This window comes from Gymnogyps californianus, chromosome 2, assembly GCF_018139145.2.
Source record: "Gymnogyps californianus isolate 813 chromosome 2, ASM1813914v2, whole genome shotgun sequence".
Lineage (NCBI taxonomy): Eukaryota > Metazoa > Chordata > Aves > Accipitriformes > Cathartidae > Gymnogyps > Gymnogyps californianus.
In genome coordinates this window covers 114,636,941-114,656,248 of record NC_059472.1, presented here as the reverse complement: position 1 = coordinate 114,656,248, position 19,308 = coordinate 114,636,941, and the positions used below count along the sequence as shown (strand labels likewise).

General features: G+C 42.3%; 1 protein-coding gene across 2 annotated transcripts in view; it reads left to right on the top strand.

The window, feature by feature from the left end:
- The first annotated feature begins 11,018 nt into the window (after positions 1-11,018).
- Positions 11,019-19,308, top strand: part of MATCAP2 (microtubule associated tyrosine carboxypeptidase 2) — a 31,654-nt gene continuing 23,364 nt past the window's right edge. For both annotated transcript variants that reach the window (XM_050891345.1, XM_050891344.1), the window contains exons 1-2: positions 11,019-11,068; positions 18,089-18,771. In XM_050891345.1, the coding sequence (XP_050747302.1) occupies positions 11,044-11,068; positions 18,089-18,771 (708 nt within the window). In that variant the 5' untranslated portion in view covers positions 11,019-11,043. The remainder of the gene's footprint in view (positions 11,069-18,088; positions 18,772-19,308) is intronic.

Sequence of the window (19,308 nt, the reverse complement as noted above, 5' to 3'; positions counted from 1 at the left end):
CTGTTAGTCTACTTAATAATCTCATCTGCTATTTAATATTAAAAAAGAGGGAAATAGTCATGCTTTATTCTGTAAAATAAGTTTCTTGTAAAAAATATTTCTATAAAGTATATTCTGAAAAATGAAATTGAGATTCCTAGGAGTGTATAACTGCTTAAAATGACAATGCAACGTGCATGTGACAAATGTCCTTTCCTTTTGGTCTCTACCAATAATTTCTTCATCATTTTGATTCAGACTCAATGGGGCCCTGCTAGAAATAAATAGCATATTTGGTTTCTCATCTTCTCAAGGGGTTACATCTGTCTTCCAGAAGAGCAGTGGACAGTAAATATATCTTATCCTTTGTGGTGGGTTGACCCTGGCTGGATGCCAGGTGCCCACCAAAGCTGCTCTGTCACTCCCCTCCTCAGCTGGACAGGGGAGAGAAAATATAATGAAAGGCTCATGGGTCAAGATAAGGACGGGGAGATCACTCAGCAATTACAGTCATTGGCAAAACAGACTCGACTTGGGGGAAAAAAAATAATTTATTACCAATCAAATCAGAGTGGGATAATGAGAAATAAAACCAAATCTTAAGAATACCTTCCCCCCACCCCTCCCTTCTTCCTGGGCTTAACTTTACTCCTGGTTTTCTCTACCTCCTCCCCCCGCAGCGGCGCAGGGGGCCGGGAATGGGGAATGGGGGTTGCGGTCAGTTCATCACACATTGTCTCTGCTGCTCCTTCCTCCTCAGGGGGAGGACTCCTCACACTCTTCCCCTGCTCCAGCGCGGACTTCCCACGGGGTCACAGCCTCCTTCGGGCATCCACCTGCTCCGGCGTGGGGTCCTCCACGGGCTGCAGGTGGATATCTGCTCCACCGTTAACCTCCATGGGCTACAGGGGGACAGCCTGCCTCACCATGGTCTTCACCATGGGCTGCAGGGGAATCTTTGCCTCTGCTCCGGCGCCTGGAGCACCTCCTCCCCCTCCTTCTTCACTGACCTTGGTGTCTGCGGAGTTGTTCCTCTCACATCTTCTCACTCCTCTCTCCGGCTGTAATTGCTGCTGCGCAGTGACTTTTCCCCTTTCTTAACTATGTTATCCCAGAGGCGCTATCACTGTTGCTGATGGGCTGGGCCTTGGCCATCGGCGGGTCCGTCTTGGAACCCGCTGGCATTGGCTCTACCGGACATAGGGGAAGCTTCTAGCAGCTTCTCACAGAAGCCACCCCTGTAGCCCCCCCACTACCAAAACCTTGCCACGCAAACCCAATACATCCTTTTGTCGCTCCAAAGAGCCAAAGAAAGTCAGTCTTTTTCAGGAATGGTGCTATAAAATGGCTACGAGATCTGTTGTCTGCGTAATGGTGGGGGGTACGGCCCGTAGCAATGGAATTTCCAGTCAGGGTTATTTTTTTCTTAATAAATAAATAAAACTATTTGCAACTTATGGAAAAAATCAACTGATGTTTCACAATCTGAAGGCATAAAGAAAAAGAGAAGGAAAAAAAGGAATGCCATGTTGAAACCAGCAGAACAATGAGCCAGCTCTGCCCGCTGAACAGCATTATATTTTATGCCAGCCTTTTGCATTAAAAAATTATGAATCACACCCTTCGCTGTCTCCTCGCCCCATGTGATATGGTTTAAGATTTCTTCTTGCCAGGGGTAAGCTAATGAAAAGTAATCCCTTCTGTAACAATAAATAACACAATACAAAGCACTTGGGGAACAGTTTTTGCTGGCTTGCAGTTTTCATGGGAATTGAGAGCATGGGCACGGAAGCCAGTCATTTTTCTTTTAGCATGGCAAGAAAAACATTTTTGCTTTCCCAAGTTTTCCTTCAAAAATTTTTAAAGCATATTGACTGTTTTCAGGGTTGTATTTTCATTTTCAGGTTATAGAAGTTTGCTTTAGCACTTTAATAAGAATGGAGCACTTTTTAACTAATAAGAAGAGCACTAGACAAAGTTTTTGTGGCTCTGGCTTCCTTACAATACCGATACAATCATAAATGTAAAATATTGAAGGCAAAAATGCTGATCCCAGCGTAGTTCACTGTATAGCTCCATTCTGTAATCCTCAGAGAGTATTTCCTAAAACTTTCTTTGTGCTGAGAAATTGAGTTCACAACTCTGATTCCAAAGGAAAGATGAGCAAGATGCTTCCTTTGATTCACAGAAAAATCTCAGTAATCCTGTCATTTAGAGAAAAATACTACTTTCCAACTTGTAATTTCCTTTTATTCACAGTTAAATAATTCAAAGTGAAAGTTGATGCTCACCTATCTTGCCCTTGCAAGCAGATTCAATCTATTGCATGGTAATACAGTGCATTATAATACAGTACATTGTAGTATTCCTTGTAGTTTAGATTTACCTTCAAAAGGCATTTTTTACCAGAAAATTCACTCTTCCGCTAATCAGTTGGAGAGCTGTGAAGATTCTGATACTCATTTCACACTGGTAGTATGATTGCATAGGATGCCATAGAGGGGAGAAGCAAATGTGTAGTCTAGTACAGAGTGTTGTGCATCATTATTTCTGGACAATAGTCCCATTAGAATTAATTCTTCCCAGCAATTCAGACAAAGGATTTAACCTTGGGGAAGAGGCAAGGAGACAGCCCTTGCAGAGCTTGTTGAGGACTGTGCCACCAACATGGACATCCCTTTCCCCTAGCCCACCATCTTTTTGCCTCCAGTGGATCCTGGAGGACGTATGGTGCAGGTCTGACTCTCCGTGTCTTCGTGCCTAAGATGAAGCCAGGCTGTAAGAAATTCCCCTCTTCACAAGCCCCACACCAGGACCCCTGTATAAGGGAATCCTGCTCTACAGAAGAGCAGCAAGAATATAATATCCATCCTTTCCTCAGTGATTCTGAAATGAAGACCAAATTGTGCCCTCAGATCCTCTTGAATATCCTAGCATGCCGGAGACTTGGCCTGGGAAAAGGCAATTTCACCCCCAAACAATGAATAGAAGGGCTGGTCCATAGTATGGCAAAACACAGCAGTTTGGATTAATCTGTATTTTCTATTGCAAATATTACATAATCAGAAACATTTTGATGAGCAGCATTTAGGACCTGTTCTCTGTGGCAAGCCAAAGGTGATTATACTGCTTTTGTCAACTCCTGTGATAATCACAGAGGCAACTTAGGCTGACATTATCCAGTAAAGCAATATATTTATGTCAGGAATAAGACAGGTTTCATGAGTAAGTAACCCAATGCGTGACCTGGATTTAAATTAGCAGTGCTCAGAGCACAAGTCTCTCTTCTAGTAGCCCAAGTAGGAAATTGATAACCAGCTCAACCAGACTAAAAGAATGTGAGACCCCATAGCCATTACAGTCTAACTTTCAGCTGGCACTGTGCTTTATTGTACCAAAAGGCTTCATTTATTACTCTGCCTTGGTAAGTGTAGTTGGGGGGAAAATCCTTTAAACTGGACATTTGCTGGGGGTAATATGCTACATTTTCAGAATGTACAGAATGAATTTCAAACAGTGTGAATGTTATTTGTTCCCTCACTTGTCATTTGCAAAATATGGGAGGTTCTCAAGAAAATGCTGGCTCGCTGAAGACGCCATTTATATTAAAGGTTGGAAAAGCACACCGTCATTTATATTCTACACTAAATTACCGTATGATGACATGGATGGATTAGTGTTAACTGTTGTCAGAGCTGAAATGCACCATCTCATATGAGGAGCAACTGAGGGAAAATCACACAGAAATCGAAGCTGGAGGGAAAAGCAAAAACATTATGGGGAGAAAGAATTAAAAAAAAAAGAGAAGAGTGGGGAATGGCAAATAACAAGGGAGGATAACAAAGAAAACAGGAGAAAAAGACAGAAGAGAAAATATATTAAAATGGAAAAATAGTGAAACAAGGAATGAGACAAAACTCATATTTCATTAACAACAAGAGACAGTTGTGAAGTGGACTCAGTTTCAGAAAAAATCTCTGGGTGGTTGAACTCTGCATTTTTACAAAGCTGTGGGAGTTAAGAAACATTTGCCTGTCGTGCATTCTGAAAAGATTTATTGTGTTCACAGTTTTCTTAGTATAATATTGCATTTGTATCACTAAATCACGGACAGTTTCTCAGGACCTTTCATTTAGGTCTCCTGACTGATTTACACAAGAGAAGGGGAATTAGACTTCCTTTTTTTTTGTCTCAGTTATAAAATACCCACTTTTCTTTCTTTATCCACATGGAGCAGCTGTACCATTTGCTGACATAAAAATTCTGAAATGAAGCAAAGGGCCTCTGAGTATTTAAGTGCCATTATGTTAATTTAGACTATGATGTTAATTAACAGTACCTGAGACTTGCTTGCAACTCTGCAGCATAATGCAAACGGAGCAATCGCATAATCACGTCAGCAATTTCACCAGCCAAATTGTATCACATTTTATATTCTTGAAATAATTTTCTGAAAGATGGAAAAATTAGGAGATTCTTGTTGAAAAAACATTTTTCACCAAAAAAAGTGTTCTATCAGCTGTAGTTCCTTTTTTTTGAAGACTCAGTATGCTGTAAGCTCAACAGGTGATAATTTTCTGACCTCATTCTTGCCATCTTATTCTCATATTTTAAATAAATAAATGAAACTATAGGGGACACATAAATCATAAATGATGCATAAGGAAGGCCAAGCATGTTACCTACAAAATTACCTTAAAGTTTTTAAAACTAAAGTAGGTGCTCGAAGTTAAGCATAGCCTATATGTTTTGCTAAACAAGGAAAGACCTAAGGATATGAAATGGGTTTTACATGAGTTCATGATATTTTTTTTCTCTTTACTTTCCATGTCATTCCTCTCAAAAAAATCCATCCAGTAACATGAAATCTTTTCTGCAATAGCAGCATGTTGACACTAGAGGGTGCTACTTAGACAGGATTTTAGGCTGCTTAGTGTTTTGCTTTGGAAATCTCTATTTCAATATTTGGAAAAAAATACACATCTGAAATAAGAAGAAGCTGGTTTTACAGGGAGAAATTCTACTGAAATTTGAACAAACACAATTAAAATGTAACGGTGATGATATTTTCCATGCACATATCCATGAGGAGCACTGGTAATACAGTCATCTCAGCTTCAGTAGAAACTACATATATAATTACACTGAGGCAGTGTTAGAGACGAGTAAATGTCCCTAATATTTCAGTCTGCTTTTGCTTAAAAAACTATTATGACATGAAAAATAGCTTAACTAAAGGAACGTGAAAATAAGATGATGGCCCGTTGTTAATGAGAGGGACAGAAACATCTGATGGAGTAAAACATAAAGTAGCAGTCTATAGTACAAATACAGTGTCACTGAATGTCTGGGTGTGATACGATGGAGGGTTGCGTCACCTTGCAATAACGCATGAAAGAAGGCAAAGGGAATGGAAATGGCCAAGAGGTTATTTTAAATAATTCTTCCCTCATCCTTCCAGTGGTGGTGAGGATTGTCAGAGCCCTGAACACATCTCTCCACATCTCCAGGGGCTTTGGCTGCCTGGAGTCAGAGCCCACATGGAGATGGTGGAGGTCTTGGGCCATGAAGAGAGCTGCTGCTCCCTGACAACGGTTTGCAAGTGGCTTGGTATGGGCAGCTTGTCTTCTTATATGTCTAATCCAAAAATCTCTTTTGAACTCAGTGGATCTGTAAGAAGGCGAGATGGTGTGTGCCCTGCACTGTCCCTGACTCAGAGACCCTGGAGCTCCAATGCTGGGACTCTAGTAACGCCATGATAAAGTGGTACCCAGGGAATCTCCAAAACCAGACATGAGGTAGAGGAGAATAAAGTCTGAAAAGAACTCTGTCTTGGCTTATGCTTCTCCCAAGCTTGAACACTATGTCCATCAGCTGAGTTTGTCACTGTAACCACTTGAAAGGGATTATTCACCATGGAGTAAATAAAATAGTCCCAGCTGTTTTATAGTCCCATCTAACCCCACAAACTATGCAGGAACCTGCAAGGTAAAGCTAGGTAGCAGTGCCAGGAATGTACTTGGAAACTGGAAAAAGAGAGCGGGCGTACACCTTGGGTTCTGCCCCTCATTGAGTCCAGTGCTTCTCCTTGAAAATGGGACTTACCAGAATACCACCTTCTCCAGGCCAGGCAAAGCCCCTTCTGCTCTACAGATCCTGTCCTAAGTGAGAGGATCTCGCCGTCCCACGAAATGAAATGCTTTGATGAAGAAGTAGATCATTGCTCTTTCCCCAGCTGCTGGGTCTTTGCCCACTGAGGTCAACTGTGAAGGGTCCCCTGCTCCCAGCACTGGCGCTCCAGCTCTAGGAGGGCGCTCGCCCCAGCATGCAGGTGAGGCCTCTTTCTCCAAAGCACCAGGTAGTCATACCTATTACTGCACAAGTTGCATCTTGTAAAAAGCTGCTAAGATGGTGTTTAGTGTTTCTTGGATATCCCCTTTTCATTTTCTAAGTCTGTTGTACAGCCTGGACCCGCAAAAAACGGGATCAGGCAGGCAGTGTGGAAGAGGAAGGGATAAGGAAATGAATGGCAATAGGGAGAGGAACTTTGTGCTTTTCTCAGATTGGTTAAGAACCAAGTGAAGTCCCCACCTGATCAGCCAAAAAGGGTGATGCATTACTATGAAAACATTTGCTTTTCAACTGAAATTATCCCAGCACCACAAAAGAGTTGGCAGACTTCAAAAGGCCCAAAGACAAAGTACGAACATTTAAAAAATTCTCATTGTTTGGGGTCAGATTGTCGTTAGCCCTGTGGTGCCTGACCTGGTATTTGTGTTGCCACAGCAAGGTATCTGTGACTCATCTGCAGGTGTTTGCGGTTCAGCAGGCAGCCTGCTCTTGGGCTGCCTGCCAGTCCTGCCTGCCAGTCCTGCCTGCCACTGCCGAGGGCAACATCCTGCCTTTCTCAGAAGGACCCCTGTAGTGACAAGGCATTGCTGCAGAAGTGGGCAGATGGTTAGAGGAGGAAAGGTCAAGAGGGGTGTATTGGTCCATCAGTCCATACTTGCAAGCAGGTGCGTGCTTTACTGTGAACTAATGTATTTATATAACCCAGTTCTCTGCCATAGGAAAGCAGCTTCTTTTTTCTTAGTAGGTGTAAGTGCATTTGTGAGCGTACAATAAACATCTGTGATTTTTTTCCCCATATGATAATGGACAACAGTCGGCAACATTTGTAGGTTCACATCACAAGGATCTTACATTGCTTTCACTTCTCTGAACTTTACTGCAAGGTTTGCCTGCATTTTATTTCCCCTTGTTGGGCTGGGTTTACGGTATTGAGCCTCCTTAGCATAAAGCGGGAACAAATTCAGTGGATAAATCAATCTGAATACTGGAGCTGTATCAAGTTGCGCTCTTCAAGGCATCTTAAAATAGCAGTCCCATTGAATAAGACTGAGTAAGCAGCTCCCACAAGCATGTGCTGCCTTTGCTCTGTACTAGAAATGTGGGACCCAGCTGGAATTGGACAGCAATGTTAGACATTTCAGAAGGAGTTTCTAGAAAGAATACGTCTGGAAGGATGGTCAGTTGGAGTCACTTGGTCAATGAAATTGTTTGGTTAGAAGATATTCAGCCAGCTAAGAGTCATTAAGTCAGGGAGGGGAGGGTAACCTTGCCAGTCTGACGGCCCTGAAGCTGTGCCAAATTATGCAGAGTTAGTTAAGGACTCTAGTTCTCAGCTTTCCTAGTTCCTTAGGGATTCTTTCTTGTCAGCACAGAGAAGCGGAAGAAAGATGTTGGTGTGAATATGGGGGAGGAACCAAATAAAACCGACATTAAAACAAATGTGTGTATATATATGTATATGCATATTTAAAATCCAAATGCACATACACACATATATATTTATATATGCATGTGTGTGTGTTTGAATTTTGCAGTGTTAGCTTGTGACAGATGTAGAGATCAATAAAATGTATCACTGCTCTTCTAGACTGTACATGTTGCAGAGTTTATTCATGCTAATATTCCTATAAAGATACTCTCCTGCATGCAAGACATTGCAGTATTTTTGACCAGGTGAATATGAAATTATCTCTGAAGGCATGACCAGGTAAACCTGAAATTATCTCTGGAAGTAGAGAAATGCGAGATCCATGTCAGCTTTAATTCTGTCTCCTAACAATGGATGCGTGATACCAAGATACAGATCTATTTGTATTGTGGAACTGTATTATTTAAGCTGTATTCCACAGTGTGGCTCATCTAAACCTTGCCATTTGTCCCCATGTCCCCTCACCTCGCTACAACGTGATCCGTGCCAGCTGCACTGATAGCCTCCAGGAATTTTTTCATGACAGAGTAGCTCATCTTTTTCCCACTGTCCATCCGGACAGACTTGCAAGCTAAGACGCCTTTGAGGTCAGAACTGCTAGAGGTACATTAAATATATATATAGCATTCTTGTCATATTGAGATACTTAGTAATGTTTTTCTTGACTGAGCTTTCCACGTTATGCTTTTAATCGACAAACGTGACAAAGCTTGCTCAGAGCCAAAGCAGAAAACAGGGGCAGGTGGCCTTTTAGCATCCCTCCTCTGTGCCTTCTGCTACTGCCTTTGGCATCCTCCTGCTAGAGCCAGGAGCTAGCGTGACCTAACAAAACCTTCAAGCCACCCTGCAAAGGAAAGAGGCTAGCGGGAAAAGGAAAAATAAGATGGAGGCAGCAGATTCAAGGGTGACTGAATGCCCAAGCGCTCGGTGAAAAAGGACCCCCAGACACCAGGGAGAAGTAGGCAGGAGATGAGAAACATGGAGAGAAGGCATCCACCGGAGGGAGCAAGGAGAGGGGATATATGTGTAAAATACACGTCAAAAGCTGGAGTTACCGATTTCATTGCTATGGCTTCCAAGCATATATAAAGTATCATCTCTAAGAGGAGAATTTAGGGTCTACACAGCAAAACCATTGGGGAGTTATGGTAAAATGGTACATTGACTTTACGTGGTAGCAGCCATCTATTGTTTCTTCATCTGCTGTGCTGATTATTTCCAGTGCTTGAACCGATTCACTGTTTTGGGGGTTTTTTTTCTGTAATTGCCATGTATCACAAGCAAACTCTAACCCATTAGGGATAGCTTTGTCTCTCCACATTTAAAAGTGTTAATTCAGTTCCTGCAATTTCAGATTTGGAGACAAGCCTGCGGGTTCCAGATACTACACTGTTAGCAAAGTACTTTAGATGGTATTTTAGGTTAAACTGAGACATGTTGACAGAGCATATATCTTCTCTGTTCCTCAAAGAATTCAAGTTAAAAGGGACATCAAATTTGTCAGCTAGGTAGAAGTATGTTTCAGCACTAGCTCTTCATTAGCAGACTGAGAAAAATGACACCTCAGTCTTTTCATAGCTAGTCTTAAGAGTGCCTGTCTTTGACTGTGTGTGAGGCAGTAGTAAATAAAATGAAAATATGTGCTTTAAACTCCTTTTTTTTTTAATTATTGCCTGTGAAGAGTGATATGAAAGCAGACAGAACTATCTGATCGGCATCTGCTCAGTCATATGATTGCATACATGCAAGTGTCTATAAGAAGGATTCATGAAGTTCAGTAAAACTTTTCCAGGTAGGACACAGAAAGAGGTTCTTTGAAGTATCAACAAGCTGTGATCGGTGGAATTCCCATCCCTTCTATGCGATGATATACCCAGATCTTATACCTTATAGGATGACATTATGGAGAGAATCTATGTGTACAGTGCATTGCAGGTATGAATTTACTGATGGGAGGGAAGGTGGCAGACATTTAAGCTATTCAACCAAAGTAGCGCACAACTTCCCAGCTCTCCACTCCCTGGCAGATCACTACATTCACATAATGTATGTTGAGCACTATTGTGCTGTTAAGTCACTTTCAGTTAAATTGCTTTTTCCGTTAAGTGTTGACCATTTAGAAAAGTAAATGCATTAACACACTAAAAAGTATTCTTGTGTAATCTGACTTTAGTAATGCCCTTAAGTCTGCATGAAGAGTACAAAATCTTCCTACACCATGCCTACATTAGTTGGTTACACAACTGGCATTGCTAAGGTAGAATAACTTGTTCCTATTTGATGTTCAATAGGCATTTTAAAACGTGCAGATTACATTTCAAGGAGTGAAAAGTCTCACAAGCAAAGCAACAGATTGCACAACAAGTAAAGCAACAGAAGGGTGCAATATAAAGTCTATTTTCTGCCTTAAATTCTGTTTATTACTTATCAATGTATGATAATCTTCTTGATTACTAAAATCAGTTATTGCCCCAAACTGTTGCTCTGATGCAACTCCTGCATTCTCTTTAGCAAGAGACAACAGCTCCTTGTCGTGCTCTCCCAGGGTGGCACATACCCTGCTGAGCACCTTTGTCCCATGCAGTCCTTTCTCTGCCTGCCTTAGGCCCAGCAGATAATTATCAATCCTACCAATTATTATCAATTACAGCAATGATGATAGTTGATGATGATAGTTGATAATGATCTATGTACTGCAACGCAGTCGCTGGACGCAGTGCAAGTTATGCCTGCTAGACTCCTGCAAAGGATGACGCTGAAAACTCGCCGATGTTGCTGGCACCTCACGCCAAGCCGTGCCGGTGTGATAAAGCGGGCTCCTTCGGCGATGTTTTTGGGCGCAGCTCGGTGCCCGCCTCGCCGGCGGCCACCCCAGGACACCGGCAGGGCCGCCCCGCCGCCGCCCTGTCCCCTGCACTACAGCTCCCAGGATGCAGCTCGCCCCCCCGCCCTGGCCACGCCAGCGCTCGGGCGGCGCAGGGCATGCCGGGACTTGTAGTCTGCAGGTCCGGGCGGGCGCTCCACTCCCGCGGCTCCTGCCTGCCGGGCCGGGGCCAGCCGGGCTCCCTCGGCCGCGGCGGGGCCGGGCCGGCTTCGGTGAGGCGTCGAGGCCGGCACAGCCCGCGCCGCGACCGGCGCCGCTCGCTGCCTCCCTCCCCGCCTTCCCTCAGGGCTCACCGCTCCTCCCCGCCCAGGAGGCGGGAGCCCGCCGCCCGCCCCGGCCGAGCCCGCCGCGCAGGGCGAAGCCAGCGGGGCAGAGCGGCGGCGCTGCCCGGCGGAGCACCATGCTGGAGTCCATCCGTGTCACCGGTGAGTACCGCCCCCGGCTCCCAGCCGCTCTCGGGGCGGCAGCCTGAGGCGGAACCGGGCACCGGCTTCTCCTCCGGGGCGGCTGGGGCGTTAGCGGCTTGGCGAGGGGCTTGCGGCGGCAGGAGGAGGGGCGAGGTGGGGCCGCTTTCCCCGCGGCCCCTCAGGCGCTCTCCCCAGCGCCCGGACCGCGGGCGGCGCTGAGGCAGCCGGCGTGCTGGCAGCTGCTCCCTCGCCGAAAAAAATGGCCCCAGGAGGCGCCGAGGGGGTTCCGTGAGCGTACCTGCTCCGCGGGGGCGAGGGGAAGGTGCTTCGCACCTGCCTGTCTTGAGGAAAGACGGCGAAGCAGGAGCCCCGTCGGTGAATACGGACGCGAGTATGTTTGCCTGCGGGCCCTGTCCCTTCCCAGGGGCACTGGGGAGTGTGGAGGTGACGCCTGCCAGCCTTTCAGTGGAGCGAGGGACGGAAGATGCAACTAAGAATGCTAATAAAACTATTACTAAATATATGTGGTGTCTTTCACTCTTTGGCTCTCTTCTGTGCCGTGTTTTCAGAGAAGTTAACAAATCTTTATAATATGTGTATATAAAAACCTGTGTTATGACTATATAACGATAATACGGAGAAGTGTTTGATACCACACAGAACTATTATCTTCAGTGCTGTGTATATGTGGTATGTAGGAAAACCTACAATACAGTTGCTGCTGCAAAACAAATTTTTCACTCTGATGTTTTCCTTGTTTAAATTTGATGTCATTTCATGTGTCATTACTTCAGCTGCCTCAAGCCAATGTTACTTTGTCATGGGGAAATCTGTCTAGAAGAGATCTGGTGGAGATGTCTTAGTGTCCCCTCATACAATACTGTTACAATCATAATTAAGATTTCTTACAGCTACTCTTCCTGTGCGTAATTTATATGCCGTTCCATCTGTGCATGAGTAGGGTGTTACTTCTGGTAATGGGAGTAGAAATAAAGTTCATGGAATCAGACGGAGCATCCCTAGAGACATACGACAGCAACTGTAATCTCGAACGACTGAGATTTCTTAAAAGGAAAGATAGTTATTTGGGGTCCATACCCCTCCATCAAATATTCGTGAACACACCTGTGCTGCAGTAGAGTGAGCTAGAGATCTGCTTGGATGGGAGTTTCATCCTGTGCAGGTCTGTCTATAAATCAGTGCTTTGTGATTATACCCTGAGTCTATTAAATCAATGGGGAGTTTGTTACTTGATTTCGTTAGGGCCAAGTCTTCACTTTTACTGATTATTACTGTGCTCATGTAATTTAATTTGAAGAACCTGAATTTGGAGTCAGTTACATAATATCATATTTCAGTGTAGAAACATGCATGCGAGAAACTGCTTGCAAGTCAGTTCATACTTTTTTTTTTTTAAGGTAGAAAAAGTACATCTTAAATATCATTGTAATTTTAAAGAAGAAAAACCAAACTGCACAGTCCAAAATCATGCCAGTGAGTCCTGTAAATGCTGGATATTTCAGAGTTACTTACAAACACTGGCAGTTAATGAATCAGGCATACAAGTTGGCTCATAGTTGAAACTTGCCCTTGGTTTTGGAGCTCAGAATTAAAGTTGAATGACAGACAATGCTGTTACAGAAGGAAAGTAAGTAGGTGGATATTTTGGGGGGAAAAAAAGTCTTAGGTTAAATGTCAAAGTTCCCAACATCATACAGGCTCTAGTTAATAACTAACATGCTGTGAAAATAGAAAATAGCTCAGTGCCAGTCTTTTTACAGGAGCTCACTGACTAATTCTACAGCTAAACCATTTTCAGTCATTATAGACAGAGCTTCCAGTGCTGTCTAGTTCAAGTTGCCTGACACTTTCTGTTCAAAGCTTGAGTGTTTGTAAACCTTAAAGGTGTTTATAGTGGTGAGGAAATACACCACAGGATTCTAGTCAGATTCTGTTGCGCCACAAACATAAGCCTGTAGTATTTGAGAGGCAGTGGAACATTATATGTATTATATTTATTATATATTTCTTTGTAATGTAATTGTAAATTTGCAAAATGTGTCAAAGGAGGAATCTTGTCACATCCATATACTTTCTTCTCATCTCTCAGTTTCAAACTTCAGTATTTTCTTATTACTTGTGGACAGATCGCATACTTTATTTGCATTTCTATAAATTTGAAAATTCAAGTCAAGCTATTGGAAGTGGTTTCTGATTTTGAACAAAAAGAAATTCAAGCGTATTCTAACATCGTAATGGTGAACTGAAAACCAAAAGCAGTGGCTCAGATCATTACATTCCTAGGACAGGAGGAACTGCTCCGAGAACATCTTTGCTAAGCACCTTAAGAATCATACCTGCAGTTTGGAAAGGATTTGTCCATTATGCATATATAACCTGAGTGACAGCTGCTCGAAAACCGCAGAGGCTCTCTACTTTTTTAGAGCAAGGCTAGCTGGACAGAGAGAGATCTGTGCCCACAAATATCTATCGTTAACCTCATTTCACCTATGGAACAGGTATTTAAGAAGCTGCTTGGTTAGTAGCTACGCAGTAGCCTAGAGGAAGATTTTTCTACAACACTCTCCAAAGTCTGGAAAAATTCTTACGTTGGGATTTTACCACAGATATTTTTAACATAATAAAAGATTAGCTCAATTCATCAATTTCTAAGGGATGGAAACGAATAATATAACCTGGCTCCTGAATATAACAGAAAATCTAACATTTTTCCTAACAAATAACCTCTGACAAGATGAGGCAGTGTCTACGATGCTACAAGATTCAAAGCTAGTGACTGGGATGCAACTTAGACATGGAAAGTATTTCATTAGTGCAGAATTATAATGAGATTTGTGGTTCCCACATATCCTCTGTTAGCAGTCTTGGTGTACATCCCTTCTCCAGTACTGCTGTGACACTGGAATAGCTACCTGTATATAAATGAAGTTACACAGGGGTAAAACTCCCCTGTTGGCAAAATCAAGCCTGTGGTATTTTGTATTGTCCTGTGACACATAGTACGTTTGTATCTACAGGATGGAGTAAGTCCAGTACTGCCAATTCCAGCAGATATCTTGAAAACGATGGGATTTTGGCTAGGGCACGACCTGCTCTCGTGTAAGATCCTTTAGACACACAGGGGGAGTTGCCTCTGCCTGGCTGGCTGCCCTGCTAACCCACCTTATGGGGTAGCAGAAACCAAACATGGCGGCTCCAAAGAGGGGCAGAGCTCTACTCTGGCCCAAGACAGACAAAGTTTCCCTTGAACAGGAGGGGTTTCTGTCCTTTGGTACCCTAATGATGCCAAAATGGGGACAGGCAGATCTTCTGCCCCCCTCCTTCTTGCTTCTTTCTACATCATCACCTTCCACTCCAAACCTGGCAGATTGTTTTGTTTAGTAATTCACCTGTGTCTCTAGGACCTATGTTTTTATTACTCTGTTGTTGCAGAGAGGAACAAAATATAAATAAATGGAAGTAAACATGATGGGAAATCTTTTTGGGAGAGACAATGCTAGTTTTGTTGTGGGTTTTTTTAATTGTTGAAGGACTTGGGGCATTGTGACTTCGAGTGTTTGGAAGTGAGACCAATGAAGAGAATCTTTGTACATAAATGACACGTTTTTAGGGAGGTTCTCAAAGGTAACTGGAGGCTTGGGCATATGTTCTTTGACAGTTTTCTGCTGCAAAAACTGAAGTATGTAAAGTCAGGAAATTCAAATCTGTACTTCTCAGAACACATGTAAGACGTGGACGAGATACAAAAGATAAAACCTGTATGATATGTAGCGTGATATGCAGGATGGAGTTATGCCACAGTATGGTCATTTTCAATTTGCCTTTTTCAGACGTTTTAGAAGTAATCTGTTGACATCTGTCCTGTGGTATCCAGAGCTTAAAAGCTGGAAATCACTGCTAGCCAATCTGTGTAATTTATGTGGGTTGATAATCCATTCTCTGACTGGCTACTTTATAGCAGTATGATATCTCGGTACTTTTTGAAACACTGAAGCACGTTTTCAGAACACAGACTATGTGATGAATTGGTTTTATATTCGGAATACTAGACCTCTGTTTCAATCACCAGGCATTGCTAGTCCTTGGAAACTCTTGGATATAGTTTAATAAGTCAAGTTTCCTAGAAGACCATGTATTTTTAGTTTGGTTGATGCTGTCTGACTTACAGATGTGAGTTTAAAATGATAACTGATACAGATTAAACAAATATACCGAAGAAAGAGCTTTAATATTTGGTGTTTTGCAATATGATTTTTATGTTGTCTCAAATATTAGTTTCTAGTTTATTTTGTAAAATGATGATGTTCACCGGACTAATCCAAAAATTTAGAACGGCAGTTTAATGACTCTGTGAAAACTGCAGTGTTATCTAATATAATCTTTCAAATCTGCTGGATTATCTGTTGATTCTAGGTTTCCAGCACAAATATGCATCAAACAGTATCTTCTTTAGTTGGAAGACAATTAAGGATAGCCACACTTAGTTTGGCAGCTGAAAAATCACTTAGCTACGAGATTGCACATATAAAGTAACTACGGAGTTGGTGACAACTATTTTTGATATCAACCATGTGCATGTGAAACCTGCCAGTATGTGTTCAACACTCGACCACCATTTGTGACGCTTGCAGGAGAATTCTGACTTGTGATGTTCAGAAATTATGTAGATATAAATGCATTTATTACTGGCCAACTGTACTACTTAGCTCTGAAAGCTTACTGTCATAAGGTTTTGGTATTGGATCGACACAAGAGGCTGGGGGTTGGGGTTTAAGGTCATTTTGAGTTGTTTCTTTGAATTCTGTTTCTGTTGCTTTTTTCTATTTCTCACTTCTTAGATACATGTGTGGTATTAATTCAATTTATTCCCTGTGTAGTAGCAATTTAAGGCTTCTCTGCTCTTTGTGGCTTTTGAGAATTCATTAGTAGAGAAGGTGAAGTGTTACCGCTGCTAGCATTACATTATTATCTTGTCTGTATTTTAAGAAGTAGCCGTGTAATTTCCAACTTCAATTTTGTCTACACAAGCAAAGTCACATGCTTAGTAATTTAGTATTTCTGTGTTCAGACATTGTGGAAAGCTTGCTTTTCATTCACCCTTCTTAAAAGTGAGGATTCTCGTACTGTCATACTTGGTACAGGCCTGAAGTCAATCTCAAACACTTGCCAAGAAATATGTGAGAGTAGTCATCCTACTCTGTTGTCCAAAAAATGCGTCTCATTTTATTGTAGTTGTTTTGATGTTGTTTTGCTTGTAATTGGAACTGTGGTTTCTCACCACGACAGCTCATGGTAAAGCAAGATAAGCCATGTAGGCAGGTTGTCACATATGTGATGAGAATGATCTGACAGAATTTGAACAGGAATGCTAGGGAGCGCGTTCCTGCGCCAAGCATAGAAAGAGGATTTGCAAACTTACTGTGAAATAAAACTGAGCTTGCATAAGATCCACATGCTTTAGTGGAAGAGAATAATATAATGCTTCTATCTCTCACTTTCCAGTGGAGGAAACACCCAGGCTGCAGATTTCCCATCCTATGTTCATGCAAATAGGACCTCTGTGTTTTTGCTTTTTAGAACAGCATCTTCAGGAGAACCGAGGAACATAGATTGACATGGAACTGACAGAGGTCCAACAGCATGAAATGCGTTGTTACGGTGCTTATGTTGGGAGCAAAACCTAATTTTACTGTGAAAATAAAGCTGAAATTAAACTACTATCGATTTTTTTTTTCCCTTGGAGGCATTTAATGATCTCTTGCTAATGTTCCATTCAGAGTATAATTACTGTATGTAAAGTAATTACAGCTCAGCTATGTATAACTGTGGGCTGAAGCTCAAATCCCTTTTGCGGGCTTTGATCAAGCTCCGACCATATCTCCTGTTCTGTGAATCCTTTCATTTTAGGTGGAGAAGTAGGAAGCATTTCTCTGTGACAGGATTTATTTGTGCCCTTACTTTTGCCTCACCTAATGTTCTAGGATGAACTGGTTGTCGAGAGAAGGGGATGGTTAGAACCAGTGAAGAGAGGTCACTTCTCTCTAACAAGCCAGCACAAATATTAAATACACTTTTAATCCTCAATGACTTTCCTGTGCAGCTGCTCTGCACCAGGGACCTGTCTCCCCTGAAGGCTATGCCAGGGGTCAGAGCAAGAAAGGAGGGTTCATTCATTAAAGGAACCTTATTCGCTTCTAGCATTCAGTTTAGTTTACAATGTTTCTTCTCAAGTGTTTTCTTAAAGAAGCCAGCTGTTATTGTAGAACAACTTTGAATGGATCAAATGACAGTGTTGTCTTAAGGATTCTCAGGGATGTGTTTGTAACTAGCTGACGTCTCTTGTCTCTCCTCTTTAAATATAGCCTACTGTCTGTATTAAGAAGGAATATGTGAAACTGAAGTCTTTTAAACTTATATTACTATTTGTATCGTGTTGTAAATTGTTCACAGTGGCTGGCCCATTCCAATGTTCTCATCCTTTCTGAGAGTAAATTCTGTGAATCAGATTTTGCAGATGAGACCACACCAGACTGCTTATATCACAGCACAGATCCCTGTGGGACTTCACTGTAAATACTGCTCACATATTCCTATACAGTTTCCTAATTTTTAAGTTACTCTTTATCTGTACAGAAAGCCATCCTTGCATGATAAAGATCAATCAGATTTTGCTCAAAACTAAAAATTTGTTAATGTAACAGTAAACATTCGTAAAGTCCTGCACAGAGTCTTGTTTTAAACAAGTTAGTTCTTAGCTGCAAACAGTGCAGTCGTGCATGGAGATGCAAGCATAAAATACTTGTTTAGCTGGATCTTACAAGTCCCAGTCTAATTGCTCAAAAGTGATATACCCACACAATTCTCCCATATGTCTACAAGTCAAGATTAACTTGATGTGACTGCAGTTAAGTTCTGTGTTTCATTCATGTTGCAGTTTTGAGTCCTTAAGATTAGTATTGCTGTGTGAAACAATCAAATTTGTCCTCAGCTTTTTTTTTTTCCCCCCCTTCAATGCAGAAAAACTTCACTGGCCTAAGACAGAGCTTTCTAAGAAATCAGTCCTGAGTCCAGAAGAACATAAGCTGAACATTAATAATGAAAACAGCCTCCAGCACCCACCTTCTGGGATCCTTAAGGACATTTTCACAACAGGAACCAGTAGCTACAATGTCCTTCTGCAGAGCAAAGAGGAGAAAAGATACCACGCTCAAAAGCAGTCATCAGCTCTCCACAAAAAACACAAAAAAACTACAAAGTGTTCTGCCACCTTGCGAAGCAATGAGCACCGCAAAATCAAAGTCCCGCTACCCTTTCTCAGCAGTGGATGGTACTGCACAAACAGACAGCCCTCCATCATTGTCACTGGCCCAGTGCCTACCAGCATGAAGTTTACAAACAGTATTTCAGTTGCAGGGAGCAGCATAGGACTGCCATCACGACCCAGAAGTAGAACTAAGAGGCATTTTAATCTAACAAAGCCAAAGCAATCCCAGTCCTCAAAAAGCCATGGAAAAGAAGGTGATATCTCTGGCCGAAAACTCTGTTTACTGACTGCAATCAAGCCTTCCAATGTGGAAAAAGAGAAGATGAAATTCTTCAAGTCAGATTTCACATACAATCCTCAATTTGAATATGCAAACCCTGCTCTGCCAAATGTGTTAGCGAAGCACAGCCATGCATCTGACAGATTTCTTAAGCAGGTATAGTTACTTTTTTTCCTCCTTTTCCACTCATTATTTTTTCCTACACCTATGTCCTGGTTGCGGCTAGGATAGAGTTAATTTTCTTCCTGGTAGCTAGTATAGCGCAGTGTTTTGGATTTAGCAGGAAAATAATGTTGATAACACACTGATGTTTTAGTTGTTGTTAAGTAGTGTTTATACTAATTCAAGGATTTTTCAGCTTCTCATGGCCAACCAGCAAGAAGGCTGGAGGGGGACAAGGAAGTTGGGAGGGGACACAGCCAGGACAGCTGACCCAAACTGGCCAAAGGGATATTCCATACCATATGACATCATGCCCAGTATATAAACTGGGGGGAGTTGGCTGGGAGGGGCACATCACTGCTCAGGAACTAACTGGGCATTGGTCAGCGAGTGGTGAGCAATTGCATTGTGCACCACTTGTTTTGTATAGTCTAATTCTTTTAGTATTATTATTGTCATATTATTGTTATAATCATAATTGTTTTTCCTTCCTTCCTGTCCTATTAAACTGTCTTTATCTCAACCCACGAG